The sequence below is a fragment of the Tasmannia lanceolata genome, unplaced genomic scaffold (genome assembly GCF_043159265.1).
Source record: "Tasmannia lanceolata isolate RefF3 unplaced genomic scaffold, GAP_Taslan_0.1 ptg000019l, whole genome shotgun sequence".
NCBI lineage: Eukaryota > Viridiplantae > Streptophyta > Magnoliopsida > Canellales > Winteraceae > Tasmannia > Tasmannia lanceolata.
The window spans coordinates 27,723,060-27,737,187 of record NW_027518696.1 but is presented as its reverse complement, the minus strand read 5'-3'; the positions used below and the strand labels follow the sequence as shown (position 1 = coordinate 27,737,187).

The following is a 14,128-nucleotide window of genomic DNA, read 5'->3' as shown; positions in this document are numbered from 1 at the left end:
ACATAATAAAACACTACTTAAGTGTAGGTCTAAGCATGCCAAGGCTCCAAAAGGATCAATTCAAAGGGATCAAAACTGTACACTGAATAACTCATAGGATGCCTCAGTAGCATAACAAATACTGAGTAATAAACAATGTGAAATAAAGCTAATGGTATCAAAACAGTAATCAAAGCCAAAGTCAAACAAAGGTCAAAGTCTGAAGGTGTCAATAAGTGTAGGTCCACTTCAAGATTATCAACCTGGTCCAGAAGACGCGTTATTGCTTACACCGACCGTCCACGGTGTCGGAACTAGTTCCTCAAAGTTCAAATACAAGTCAGCAGGGCCAGCGTTTTATCCCACTGACGGGCCAGAAGTTCCAGTGTACTACCCCCAAGTCCAATGTACAACCCCACGGCGAGAATCAGAAATAATCCAAGCCTCCACAAGAGTGTCGAGATAACAAATCCAAAGTCCATAACAAATATTCTCGAAGGTCCAGACAACAAAACAGAGGTTCGTAACAATTATTTTCAAAGAGTTCAGAGTAGTAACGGTATCGTAAAAAAAAGTGTAAACATTAGGCATGCTAGACCATAGATCCTCTCAAAGATTCAAGCACAATACAGATTTAAGATCTCTATTGCTCGTTCAGAATTTGTAGGGTTTAAGAAACACCCAAAGTAGTACGTTATTACATGCCTCGGTAACGGATGTTTCGCGCTCCAATCTCGTCGTACGGTTCAATGTCTTAATCTGAACAGTGTAATAACATCACATAAGGGTCCTAGGAAGTAACCCCTAAACCAGAAATCTGAAATGCAAATTCCAAAACAAATTCGAAATTCCCAATCAGTTCAGACACCCGAACCGAACCTTTGAACACCCGAACAACCCCTTGGGAAGACAGTTCGGATCTCTTTGAGAATTTCCGAACAGAAACCCAACTCTCGGGTTTTGGTTTCCTAAACGTTACGCCCAAACAGCCCTTCGGGCGCTCAAACACCCTTAATCGGCCGTCCGAAATGCAGGTTGGGTTTCAACGCGAGAATTCCAGATTTTACCCAATTTCTCCAAAACTTCATAAATTCATATCTTCTTCGTTTGGACACTAAATTGCGCGAGGTCAGATCCGATGGATTCCTTATGATGCGAGGAATCCGTCAAACCCTATTTCATTCTCCGAATCGTTACAGAGAATTATCGTAACCCAACTTTCACTTTTAGGTCAAAATCTTTCAAAAATTCAATTCTATGACCAAAATGATCTGATCTTAGGTTCGTTGAGGATCAAAGAACACAAACCCCAAGAAATCCAAGATCAGACAAAGACTTCTTATTCTAAGTCATATCAACCATCAATCACATCTTTTAAATCTCCTAATCCTTGTTTTAGGATTTCCAAGAACACAATTTCAACTAAGAACATAGTTCTTACGTCGATTCGCGCTTTCTGATCTCACAACGCGATCTCTCTATCCTTCTCCACGAAACTCTTCTCTTGGGGCTGAACAAAATGTTTAGGGTTTGTTTTAGCTCCACAAAAGATGTATTTATATGCTCTCATAAGAAGCCCTAATCAAAACCAATCTCTCAAAGACAAAAGCGCCCCACTTAAGGGGGGCAAATTTTGATAAGGGGGGTATTTTCGGGTATTTACATCCTACCCTCACAAAAATTTCGTCCTCAAAATTTAACATATTGTGTACTTGAGTCATCAAATAGGAGTGGATATTTCGTTCTCATTTTCTCCTCTAGTTCCTTAGTGGCTTAACGTTCTAAGTGGTTCTGCCACTGGACTGTCACATACGGTATAGTCCTTCGCCTCAGGACCTGCTCTTTACGATCGACAATATGAACATGCTGCTCTTCAAATGACAGATCTTCTCTTAGTTTCAAAGGTTCCAATTCAATCACATGATTCGGGTCAGGTATATACTTCCGTAGCATAGATACATGAAACACATTGAGTACTCCGAATAAGGATAGGGGTAAGGCTAGCCGGTAACCCACTTTTTCCACCCTTTCTAAATTTCATATGGTCCCACAAACCTCAGACTGTGTTTTCCTCTAATCCCAAATCGCATCACTCCTTTGGTGGGAGACACTTTCAAGAGCACATTGTCTCCTACCTGAAATTCTAACTCTCTTCGTCTCACATCCGCATAGCACTTCTACCGGCTTTGAACGGTGCGAAGACGCTCTAATCAATTGAACTTTGTCAATCGCTTGCTAAACCAAATCAGGACCGACGAGTCTACGTTCACCGACATCGTCCCAACATATTAGGTGATCTACATCTCCTCCGTATAAAGCCTCAAAAGGTGCCATCTGAATACTGGCCTGATAACTATTATTATATGAGAATTCAATTAAGGGAAGGTGATCATCCCCAGCTCCCTTCAAATCAATTACAAAAGCCCTGAGCATATTCTAAAATTTGAATCGTCCTCTCGGATTGCCCATCTGACTGAGGATGGAAAGTTGTACTGAACTTAAGTGAAGATCCCTTTGCTAAATGTAAGTTGTTTCAAAACTGAGCTATAAAGCGGATATCCCTATCGGATACAATGGATTTGGGCACACCATGATACTTAACTATTTGATCGATATACCAAACCGGCTAGCTTCTCAGGTTTCAGGCCCGTCTTAATAGGTATAAAGTGAGCCGATTGGTTCATGGATGAAGAGTTGTGTTTCCTCTGCTTGGTTTTCTATCCTCATAAATGGATCTCCAAAGGGATTCTTTAAGTCCTCTCGAGGGCTTAGACAGGGAGATCCATTATCCCCTTTCTTATTTGTCATAGTTGCGGAAATCCTTAGTAGGTCATTGGAGATGGGGGGTGGTCTTGATCTTTTTAGAGGTTTTAGGATCGGTCTGGATGAGGTGGAGGTCTCCCATTTGCAATTTGTTGATGATACTTTATTGTTTTGTGAGCCGGAGTCTGGTCAAGTGCGGAACTTAAAGCTATTCTGAGATGTTATGAGCTCATTTCGGGTCAGAAATCTAATTTCCACAAGTCTAAAATATTTGCCTTGAATATTTCTGAGGAGAGGGCTCAGGAGATAGCTTTGATCCTGGGATGTCAGTTGGATTCGCTCCCTTCCTCGTATTTGGGTCTTCCGTTGGGGGTAAGCAGACCGAATAAAGACTTGTGGGATCCTATAGTTGAGAGGATTGAGAGAAGATTGGGCTCATGGAAAATGAATCTAGTATCTCCTGGTGGTAGGCTTGTGTTGGTGAAGGTTGTATTGTCCAACATACCTATTTACTTCATGTCTTTACTTAAATGCCCCTATGAAGCATGGGTGCGGGTGCGACACGATAAGGGTACGTAGGTACGTGATTTTCCAAAAAAACCGGGTGCGGGTACGTTCCGGTACGCCGAATATAATCATACATTTTAATATTTTATTATATATTTATAAAAAAATTTAAAAATAATTGGACAGCAATCAACAATAACATCACCAAAATGGAAAATTCTAATATTACTCTTCATTTCATAAGTGAGTAAGTTCCATATTTCATAACATGACGCATCAATATATCATTCATTACAAAAAGTCTATAGCCAGTGTGTTGATCAGTGCCTGACAGGATGAATAATTTTTAGAGACCAAATTATGAGATTTTTTACACCGGACTTTTGGGATTTAATAATGTTTGGACATGATAGATTTTATGAAATTTTAAAATTTGAAAAATACCCCACCGTTTGGAAGTTGCGAAAGTTAAAATTTTGACCCGACCCTTTTTCTTCGAATTTTGTAATAGAACAGGAGAGTTGACTTTTTTCCTTTTAGATTTGGGTCTTGAAACTATTTTTAATAAATCCAAATGGGGGGCATTCCGTTATTTACATGTAAACCATTTAAGTAAATGGACATTTACTTAAATGGTTTACATGTAAATACTAAGTACAGGAGAGGACAGAGAATGAGGATTTACACCAAATGAGACAAGCAGGATGTGTCGGGTACGCATGGGTGCGCACCCTAAACGCACCCGACACGCACCCAACAACCAAAATTGGGTTTTTTTTTATTTCTATATTTGGGGTACGTACCCAGGACGTACCTAGGGCGTACCCAAACGTACCCGCACCCAATACGTGTCGGGTACGAGTACGGGAACCCCGGGAGAGTACCCGTGCTTCCTAGCCTGTGAGTGTCTCTCTGCGAATTGAACAGATTCAGCGGAGATTCTTATGGGATGGGAATAAGGAAAGGAAAGGGACTGCTTTGGTCAAATGGGAAGATGTTTGTGTCCCCATCAAGATGCCCGGTTGGGCATCAGGAGAGTAAAGGAATTCAACCATGCGCTTTTGGGCAAATGGTTATGGGGATTTGGGGAGGAGCATGATAGGTGGTGGGTTAAGGTCATTAGTAGCAAGTATGGGTGCGATAGGGGGAGATGGGAATCCATGGACTCGTTTGCGAAAAAAGGGCTGTCGATATGGAGAGATATCTTAAAAATGACATTTCTTTTCATGTCAGAGGTTAGATTTAGAGTCTATAGGGGTGATAGAATTTTGTTCTGGCATGATGTGTGGTGAGGGGATGTGTCCTTTAAATGTAGATTCCCGAGATTATTTAGCATGGCTTCTAATAGGGAGGCCTTTGTTTGCGATTGCTTCGAGTGGAATGATGGTGTCCTTGTGTGAAAAATTAAGTCATGTAAGCAAAATTTTGATAAACAAAAATGATGACTTAATTAAAAAGTGCATTATTCTTGGAAAAGAAAATGAAAGCCTTGAAAATACAAACAAGAATTTAAATGAAAAAAATAAACTTGTTTGTGAAAATGAAGAACATTTAAAAATTAATTCTACTCATCAAATAAATCATCTTAAGAATCAAATGAATGAGTTTGAATTAATGAATAAATAACTCTCTAAAAAGAACCAAAGATTACAAGAAGATAAAGATAAAGATACATGTTCTCGTGTGTATTCTTGTGTGTATTCTTGTGGTTCTAGTTGTTCCTCATTTACGCATACATATTCATGTTCATACTGTGGTAGATTAGGGCATCACAAATCTAGGTGCATACTTAGATTTGTGAAACCAAACAAGTTTGTGTGGATAAGAAAAGACTCACTTCCACACACAAACTTGGTTGGAACCAAGGTGATTTGGGTTCCAAAATCCCCCACTCAATTCACTGTTTGAAATTATGAATATATAGGGTTGTGCTTTAATTGCTATATCATATGAATTCTCTCTAGATACTACTTCAATGTTGCATTCAATGTATCTAGATCACTTGTGCTTTAATGATATATCATTTCATAATTAAGCATAGATACATATCATTAGTCATGTTTTTAATAGAATGTATCTTTGCCTATTGAGCTTCATGATCACATCATATATCACTTATAATCTATAAAAAAAACAAGAAATTGCCTCTTTAGACTATGTGTTGTGCTTTATTGAAAATTTTTTAATAAAATCCATCTACGTGCAAAAACACACACGTGCACTTAGCATCCACAAACTAGAAGAGCTAACATGTCAAACCTTGTTAAACATAGATCAAGCATGTGTTATATTTTGTTTCTAGCGAAATCCATCAAACACACATCCACAAAGAACTTCATTGAAAACATATGTCCATTCATTTTCTCGAGCCTAAATATTAGAAAAATATAAATGAATTTTTAGATGTCCTCACATAGCCTAGGGATCGAGTATACATGTTCATTAGAATCCCATAAATGCCAAAAAATAGGAGAAAATCAATTTGTCCACAAAATCCCTTAAAAATATCAAGAAATTGAAAACAGGTGTGTGGCGGTCGACCGAACTTGGAGGGCGACCGCGAAAGGCAACCTGGATAAAAATAAAAAAAGAAACTGATCGAACGAATCCGTTGACTGGTGCGAGAGGATGATCAACCACACTGGGACTGAGACACGGCCCAGACTCCTACGGGAGGCAGCAGTGGGGAATTTTCCGCAATGGACATTGAATAAGACAGTACCCGACGGTTCACAAAGAATTCTGCAATTTTTCATATAAATAATCAAAAAATCCGGATTCGGGTCGTGATATCCGCAAATCACTTTTTCACTTCCGTCGTTTCTTCCTATCCTAGGGTTTTCTCTCTTCTTCGCTCCCAAGCTATTTTCCGTCAAGAATCTTGAAGATTAAAGGTATTAAAAAGGTTGATCCATTCTTCTTCCTTCATTTCTCATTTCTTCATCTCCCTCATTTGTTTTTCTTCATAAATCACTACATAGCTCATTCTCTCCTCATATCTCCCTCAAATCTTTCATTTTATCTTTCTTTCCATTCTCTTCTTCCATCCTCCATCATCCTTCACCTAATCCCTCATCTTTCACCTCGTTTTCTAACCCTCTTACAAAACCCTAACCCTAGAATGGAATCCTCAAGAAGGAAAATGCTTGCACATAAAGAAAAGAGGCCAAGATCCGAATCAAAAGAAAAGAAATTTCCTAATGAACACTTCTTCAATCAACAAGCACAAGAAAGGTACGAGCTCCTCAAAGATAGGCCAATCATCTTGGGAAGGAAAGTCAAGATTACTTACCTTATTGAGTTTGATCTCTTCAATCTCTTTGCGGTACAAGGATGGGTAACATTTCTAGAATCTAACTCCTTGATCTTCCCCAAGCTTGTAAAGCTCTTTTATGCAAATCTTTTTATATCACATGGAGGAGCAGTGATGAATAGATACTGCAGATCACAGCGTGTGTTGAATGTTGTGGAAATTTGTAATATCTTTGATGTCCCTAATAAGGGAAAGAGAATCTTCTTTTGGGGAAAAGATGACATTGAGAACCATCACATCACAAGGAAGGATGTTTACGAAACTTTAGGATCTTTCCCCCCTACAGGTAAAAAATTGAATATCATGTCTAATCAAATGAATCATCAGGCCAGAATAATCCATAAAGTTGTGATTCACAATTTTACTCCAAGCTGGCAATCTTGATGCAGTCAAGCCATTTGAAGCATTCTTAACTCACTGCATTATTAAGAAGATTCAACTGAAACTCGGTACCACTATTTTAGGATTCATAGATGAAGCAGTTAAGAAGGGAAAATGAGGTTTACCCTACGGGATGCTCATCACTAAATTGTTAAATTGTAACGGAGTAGATTTGATAAAGGCCTACTTCACATTGCCTGATCCCGTGATCAATTCTTCTACCTTGATTCAAATGGGAGTAAGAGATACCACAGGGGGAGGTAGCAGTAGAGTTGGCTCTAGTAGAGTATCATGGGGGCAGGCTGAAGATGAGCAAGCACAGACTACTGAGCCTCAGAAATCATATGAGCATTTTGTTAGACGGATTGACCAGATGAGCGCAGAAATAGGACAGCTTACTAGGGCTAATATTCAGAGGGCCACTGATCATTCGCAACTAATGGATACCTTAGCCACTGACAAGAGAGAGAGAGAGAGAGCATGATGAGCTATTACAGGCTATATCAAGATCACATTCTCCTCGACTTCTCCCCTTGATCAGCCTCCTCCAAAGATGTAATGGATTCACCATTTTTTTTTATAGCAGATGGACTGTAGTTGGTACACCAGAAATGGTATACTATAATGCTGCTAGGATATCCTTCTCCATTTCTTCTTGCCCAAGATGAGCGTTTGGATATTATTATTATGTTGTGATGAATGTTGCCCAGTAAGGGTTTTATGCTTGATGGACGTTTTTGCCCAGTAGGGGCTTTCATTTTGTAGATGTGGATGGATATGCCATGTTTGGCATACGTTTGGATGATTTTAAATGTTTGCCCAGAGGGGCATTATGCTTTATGGTTCATTTTGTTTGTCATGTTCAGAGATTATGTGATTTCAACCATTGTAGTGGTGATGAGTTCTTGTTCCTCACACCCATTATTTGTGTATCTCTCTCATGAAGTTTTGATGTGAAGAGGGTGTGTCTCTTCCATCGTTTATTCATGTATATAGGGTCTTATCTTATCTTTATATATACATGATCTTTTGGCCATAGATATGTTCTCCTATGTTTCTCAATCTTCTGTATCCATGTGGTTATTAGATTATGCTCTATTATTATTGTGTTTTGTCTAATAATCATCCATTCACATTCAAGTTGTGATTATTAAATTGTGAATGGAGCATCTACTGAGTGATTTAAAAGTGATTACGTTCAAATCACTGGGCCTATGTGCTTGGATCTTTTACGTTTAGACTAGATGCACATAGTCAGGGGGAGCTTTCACTTGCAAATGTATAACTATCTAGGGCAAAACAACTTAAACTCAAAAGCTATTTTATAGTTCTGAGCATGTCATGCTCAGGAAGAGACTTGTCTGTCCTATGACAAGGAAACCCGTACATAATGCAACTTGTGAACTTGAAAGGTTAGGCTATAGATCTGAGAATATCTTTGCTCAGGTAGATACTTATTTGCTTCAAAAAGTTGCAAATGAAGCCGAAGTATTCAAATCATTCTACCCTGTCATGCCCTACAACATAGGTTTCACCTAGGGCCAATGACAAATTCATAGGGGGAGAGCCAAATGGCTATATCTTATACTTCTATAGATCATTGTGATGTGCTCACAAGGTCTATTGCCCCTATTCTTGTGCTTAACTTGCAAATCATTTGATTAAAATAAAAATAAATTAAAAAAGGGGCTTATCGAGCATTTCACTTTTGTTTTCTCTTTGATAAGCATTACTAGAGCTTGGTATATCATATACAAGGCACATAGCTTAAACAAGCTATCATCTTGACACCCCACTTGCACTTTCACTTGTAGATCACTACCTTTTGTTGTTGCCAAAAGCGGGAGATTTTTTGGGATTGATTAGGTAGTCCAATTGGATTAGGTAGTCCAATTGTATATGCACCATATGTTTTACAGTCATTAATTATATTTGTGCATATAGTGAGGGCAGCTATGCTCTATTATGTATATCATAGCATGCATACTAATCTATTTGTTTTATATCTCCTTCCTCCCTAATCAATTTGTTTGCCATCATCAAAAGGGGGAGAATGTAAGCCCAAGGGTTCCCATTGGTTAATCATTCACCTAACCTTTTTGTTTTGGTGCTAGCAAACTAAATTGATTAGCTTTTATGGACTAATGTGATGCCTTGAGGTGTTGTGTCATATTCAGGAATTTCATGTCATAATCGTCATTACACAACTCAACTCAACACATAGCTTATGGATCAAGAAAGCAAGGAACAAAGAGCTTGCACCTACATTGGAGTCATCACCATTTGGAGATGATCAAGTCAAGGAGCTCAACATGAAGATCCCACAAGTTCCCCAGCAAGTGTCAAGAAGGAGCTTGGAGTTGAACATGCCATGGTGACACCTCATGTACCTCAACATGCATTGAAGATTGGAGGTCAAGTCACAAGAGCCAAGACAAAGTTCAAGATGTTCATTCAAGCTGAAGAAGTCCAAGGAAGTGCAAAGAGCAAAGACATTCCAAGAAGACTCAATGGTATTCACTTTAGAATATAGTTTGGAGTCCTCTTGATTTTATGTTTAAATGCACTGTCAATAGGTTTTCAAAATGGTTTTCATACTTAAATTTTGATATCTTTGGAAACCATACACATACTCAAAAATGTGTTTGAAAACCAAGGACTTAAGCCCAAAGACCAAAGCCAAAAGCTCTTGGATTTTAAAGTTAAAAATGGAATTTTACTCAGGGCCGGTCGACCGGGATATGCCGGGCGACCGCGGGATGCTACCTAGAATTCCAGGGCATCTCGAAATTTATCGGGCCGGTCGACCGGGGTAAGCCCGGCGACCGCGGATATGTTTTCTGGAAATCCAAAAAACATTCAGGTTGGGCTTCGAGGTCGACCGCCATAGGTCCGGTCGACCGCGACAGTATTTTTGAGCCGAATTTCTATTCAAACAGATTGCCTTCGCCGGTCGACCGCCATAGAGCCGGTCGACCACGCCGGTATGAAATTTGAAATTCAAATGGAGAGCCCGATAAGGGCTATGGGCTATATATACACTATCAAAACCTTTCAAAATTATTTTTTTCAAGACTAAATCCTATCTTCTTGAGCCTAAACTTTTATATGAAAGGTTAAACCTCTTTGAACTTGTATTTGTACATTCTTTCAAGAGGAACTCCATAGGCTTTACATTTTATCTTCCTTGGAGAGTTTGTGAGCTTTCAAAGTTGTAATCAGCCTATCAAGAGGCAAGAGAGAGTTTCATTTACATTTTCATTTGTTCTTCAGTGAGGGTCTCCGATTCAACCCACTAAGAAAGGTGAATCATTGTAAGAGGGAGTGTGCCCTCGCAAGGCTTCGTGCAAAAAGGGTGTGATCACTTTGAAGGAGAAGTTGGTGTACGGCTTTGAGATTCGCCCGTTGAAGAATCTTATTGGTTTAGTGGAGAATCCCAAGGAGGAAAACTTGGAAGAGTGGAGTAGATCAAGTTGTGACCGAACCACTATAAAACTTGTGCCTTGTGGATGCTTTCTCTTCTCCTTCTCTTTGCACTTTGGTGGTTGGTAATCTCTACCCTTTACTTGTGTTTATGTTTCATTGAACAAGGGTTAGAGTATATAAGCATAAAGTAATATCTAATCCCTATCCTACATTATATTTATCGATTGATAAAATGTTAAACTTGTTAAGGCTTAATTGGTAAATTGATTTTAATAATCCACTTAATTAAGCTCCAAATTTTTAATTACTCAATCCCCCCCCCCCCCCCGCCCCACGCCTCTTGGGTTGTCACCTTGTATTTCAAACAAACATAGGGATAGGTGGTATTCTTGGGGATGCGGAGGGGGCGATTCACTGGGCTTTCTCAGGTCCCATGGGTGTGTCTGATTCTTTTGAAGTGGAGGTGTGAGCTGTCCATCAAGGAATCAAACTCCTTGACTCTAGTTCTCTTTCAAATGTGGAGGTCGAAGGTGATGCTCTTAGTGTCATCGGTTGGCTTCAGGGGTCTGTCTCATTCCTTCCCTTAGCGGTTTGCCCTCTCTTTGATGAGATCCAGGACCAGACTAGGGGTGCTAAATATTGTGTTTCGACACGTCAGGAGATCAGCAAATGGGGATGCTGATCGATTAGGGAGGGTCAGGGTGTCTCGCAAGGATCTAGCTCTTTTTTATCTCCTCTCTCCCTCACCGTTGTTGGTCTTTGGCTTTGCTCTATTTGTTGCGATGTATCGTTCCTTTTCTTTGTTTTATCCCTGCTTTATGGTAATCTGACCATCTCGGTCTCTCCCTTCTTTTTTCAATAAAATATCTTCAGCCGAAAAAAAAATGAACATACCTATTTCAATAAAATGATGAATGCAATTGAATCTTCCAAATATGACTTTTAGAATTATGCATATAAATTTTTAAAAAAAATTGATCTAAAAAACAATAAAGTAGTGCACTCACATGACAAACTCCTATACGACCCAAAAAAAAAGTTCGAAATGAAAACCCCTGGCTGTAAAATTAACTAATGCAAGTACAAATGTAGTATCCTAAAACCAGAATAAACTTAAACAACATAAATATAATGTAGAAAGTAATATGTTTGAGAAAAAATATTATATAAAATAGCAGTCCTATAACCTGCAAGCCTCCAACAATCAAGTGCACATGGGAGTCGATAAATCCTGGAACAACCACCTTCCCATTAAGATTAAGCTCTTGAGTCCCGTGACCTATTAAATCCTGCATTGCGATAAGGAATGCATGAGAACAAAACACAATATTAGTAGTTATGAAATTTTAAATTGACATAAAATGAAAGGTCAGACTATGAAGTAAACAGAGGAAATATGGAATCCCCAAGTTGAAGTGAAGATTATTACAAAACACCTTTTGATATTTTATGGATTACAATATGGAACCCCCAAGTTTGGGTATAATAATACCAAAAGGAAAATAGATGGGGATTATGGGAATCACAATATTAACTGAAAATTACATTAATATTATCCACAAAATATCAAAAGGTGAAGAAATGGAATCCACCGAGTCTTCACTTCAATTCAAGCTTCCAAAGCTTAAAGGTCTTTACACTTTCATATATGAATATCCAATGTTAAACTCCATGTTCTCCTTCACTCATATGAGAATTTATATGATGGGTGGCTGTGAAAACACGTGATGTCTCAAAAAGTAGGTACGGCCCACTTTATTTTATGATCCAAACCGTTCATCTGTTTGGGCACAACGTAAATAAGTTGTGCCCCAAAAATCATTTCCATTGGATGATCCTAACCCTCCAATCTGAACTGATCTGAATATGGAGATTTCCAAAAACCATTTATGGAATCTTCTACAGATCGGAGGGTTAGGATCATCCTATGGAAATGATTTTTGGGGCAGAACCTATCTACGTAGTGCCCAAACAGATGAACGGTTTGGATCATCAAAAAAAAGTGTAACCAAACACAACTAAATCATGATTGTGGATGGCTGATAGAAGTATATTGTGAGACAACCAATTTCTCCATAAGCTTAAGCTGTTAGAGTTGGTGTTAGTTAATCATTTATACTTCAACACTCCCCCTTACTTGTGGCCCCACTTTTGGGTTGGCCCCCACGTGGATTTTTAATATCAAGGAGTTGTTGGCTTTTGAATCCAGGACCTGCCATGAGGCAATCGCTCTGATATCATGTGAAACAACCAATTTCTCCAAAAGCTTAAGCTGTTACAGTTTTTTTTTTTTTTTTTTTTTTGTGGAATGATTACAGTTGGTGTTTTTGTTTTTTAATCATTTACACTTCAAAATATATTCTATAGATTATGGGTTAGTTGGGTAAAAATCCCATCGCTCTGATAGCATGTGAAACAACCAATTTCTCTAAAAGCTTAAGCTGTTACAGTTGGTGTTTTTAATTATTTATACTTCAACATATAGTCTATAGATTAGGGGTTTGTAGGTAAAAATCCCAACGAAAAAAAAAAAAAAAAGCAATGTGGAGGGACCTGAAGGGAAGAAAAATTGCCAAGTCCGAGAATTCTGCCGCCCCGAATAGCCATAGCTTGGGCAAAAGGGAAATAGGGATCGCTCGTGTAGATGGTCGCATTCATCACCACCAAATCTGCAACCCTAGATGATTTCATTGAGGACCCTGCAATCACAAGAAGCCCATTATATTGTTTTGATTGAGTTTTTTTTTTTTTTTTTTCCTTCTAGAAGTAGTCAAGGAAGAAAATAGTCCAGTGTAAATACTGAGAAAAGTAGAGGAAGAAAAGATTTGATACTTAGAATTGTGTTGAAGGCGGGGAGGAATACGATTGCCAGGATTGCAGCAGCCATAGCTGAGATGAAGATGAAGAAATTCCTCCCGAACTCCATGACTCACTTCAGACAAGAAAGCACTCGCTTCAGTTGCAGCTTTGAGCTCCCCAAATAACAAGTAAACCCTCTCTCTCTCTCTCTCTCTCTCTCCCCCCGCATTCTAAATATTATAGTAGATAATAAGGAAAGGTAGATGATAAATTCGGACCCCTTTTGGATAATTCGCACCACTTGCAACGTGAATTGTGGGCAGACTTTAACGTACAGCGGTGCGAATTATCTTACAGAGGGTGCCAATAAATCATCGCCCTAAGGAAAACGTGCAAGTGGTTCAGGCGATAGGTTGGGCCAGAAGCCGCCTCGCCTTTCGTTGCCAGGACAATATTTTATGAGAAAAGTGTGGAATGCGTGCAGATTTTTAGTGAAAATACGAATGACGGACACCTTTTAAAACAAGAATTAAAAAAGGGCTAAGCTTCAAAATCGGGTGGGAAAAAGGCCCCAGTACCCTTCTGACAACAAGCGGACTCCTCGTATATTGGTCCTCATCATTCACTTTTTCATTATTTTATTAGTTTCTTCTTAGGGAAACCCCTTGTATTTAATGCATCTCACCCTCATTTACGTTTGGCGCACTGCACGAGGTTTCGTTTGGTTCGTCTCAATACTTATTTAAACAGACAGAAGCGTGGGTTCGTTTGGATCCTGGCTGTTGGCAATAAGTGCAGACGGAAGGATGCTTGACACGTCCTCAATAAACTTTTCTCAAACGGTGGCGCCTTTTTTATAGCTAGTTTGGTTTGGATTTGAAATCTCCTTTTGAACCCAGAGTCCCTTCGGTTCCTTTAGATCTTGGCCGTCGCTAATATGCATAGACAGACAAATCAACG

General features: G+C 39.0%; 1 protein-coding gene across 3 annotated transcripts in view; it reads right to left on the bottom strand.

Annotated features, from left to right (window-relative positions):
- The window catches only part of LOC143852200 (protein LONG AFTER FAR-RED 3-like), a 101,651-nt gene extending 88,257 nt beyond the window's left edge, over positions 1-13,394 (bottom strand). For 2 of the 3 annotated variants that reach the window (XM_077361579.1, XM_077361580.1), the window contains exons 1-3: positions 13,202-13,393; positions 12,923-13,068; positions 11,557-11,658 (exon numbers count right to left, since the gene is read on the bottom strand). In XM_077361579.1, coding sequence (XP_077217694.1) covers positions 11,557-11,658; positions 12,923-13,068; positions 13,202-13,295 — 342 coding nt within the window. In that variant the 5' untranslated portion in view covers positions 13,296-13,393. Of the gene's footprint in view, positions 1-11,556; positions 11,659-12,922; positions 13,069-13,201 lie in introns of all 3 variants that reach the window. The other variant, XR_013236738.1, reaches the window with a different exon arrangement.
- Between the last annotated feature and the right edge of the window lie 734 nt (positions 13,395-14,128).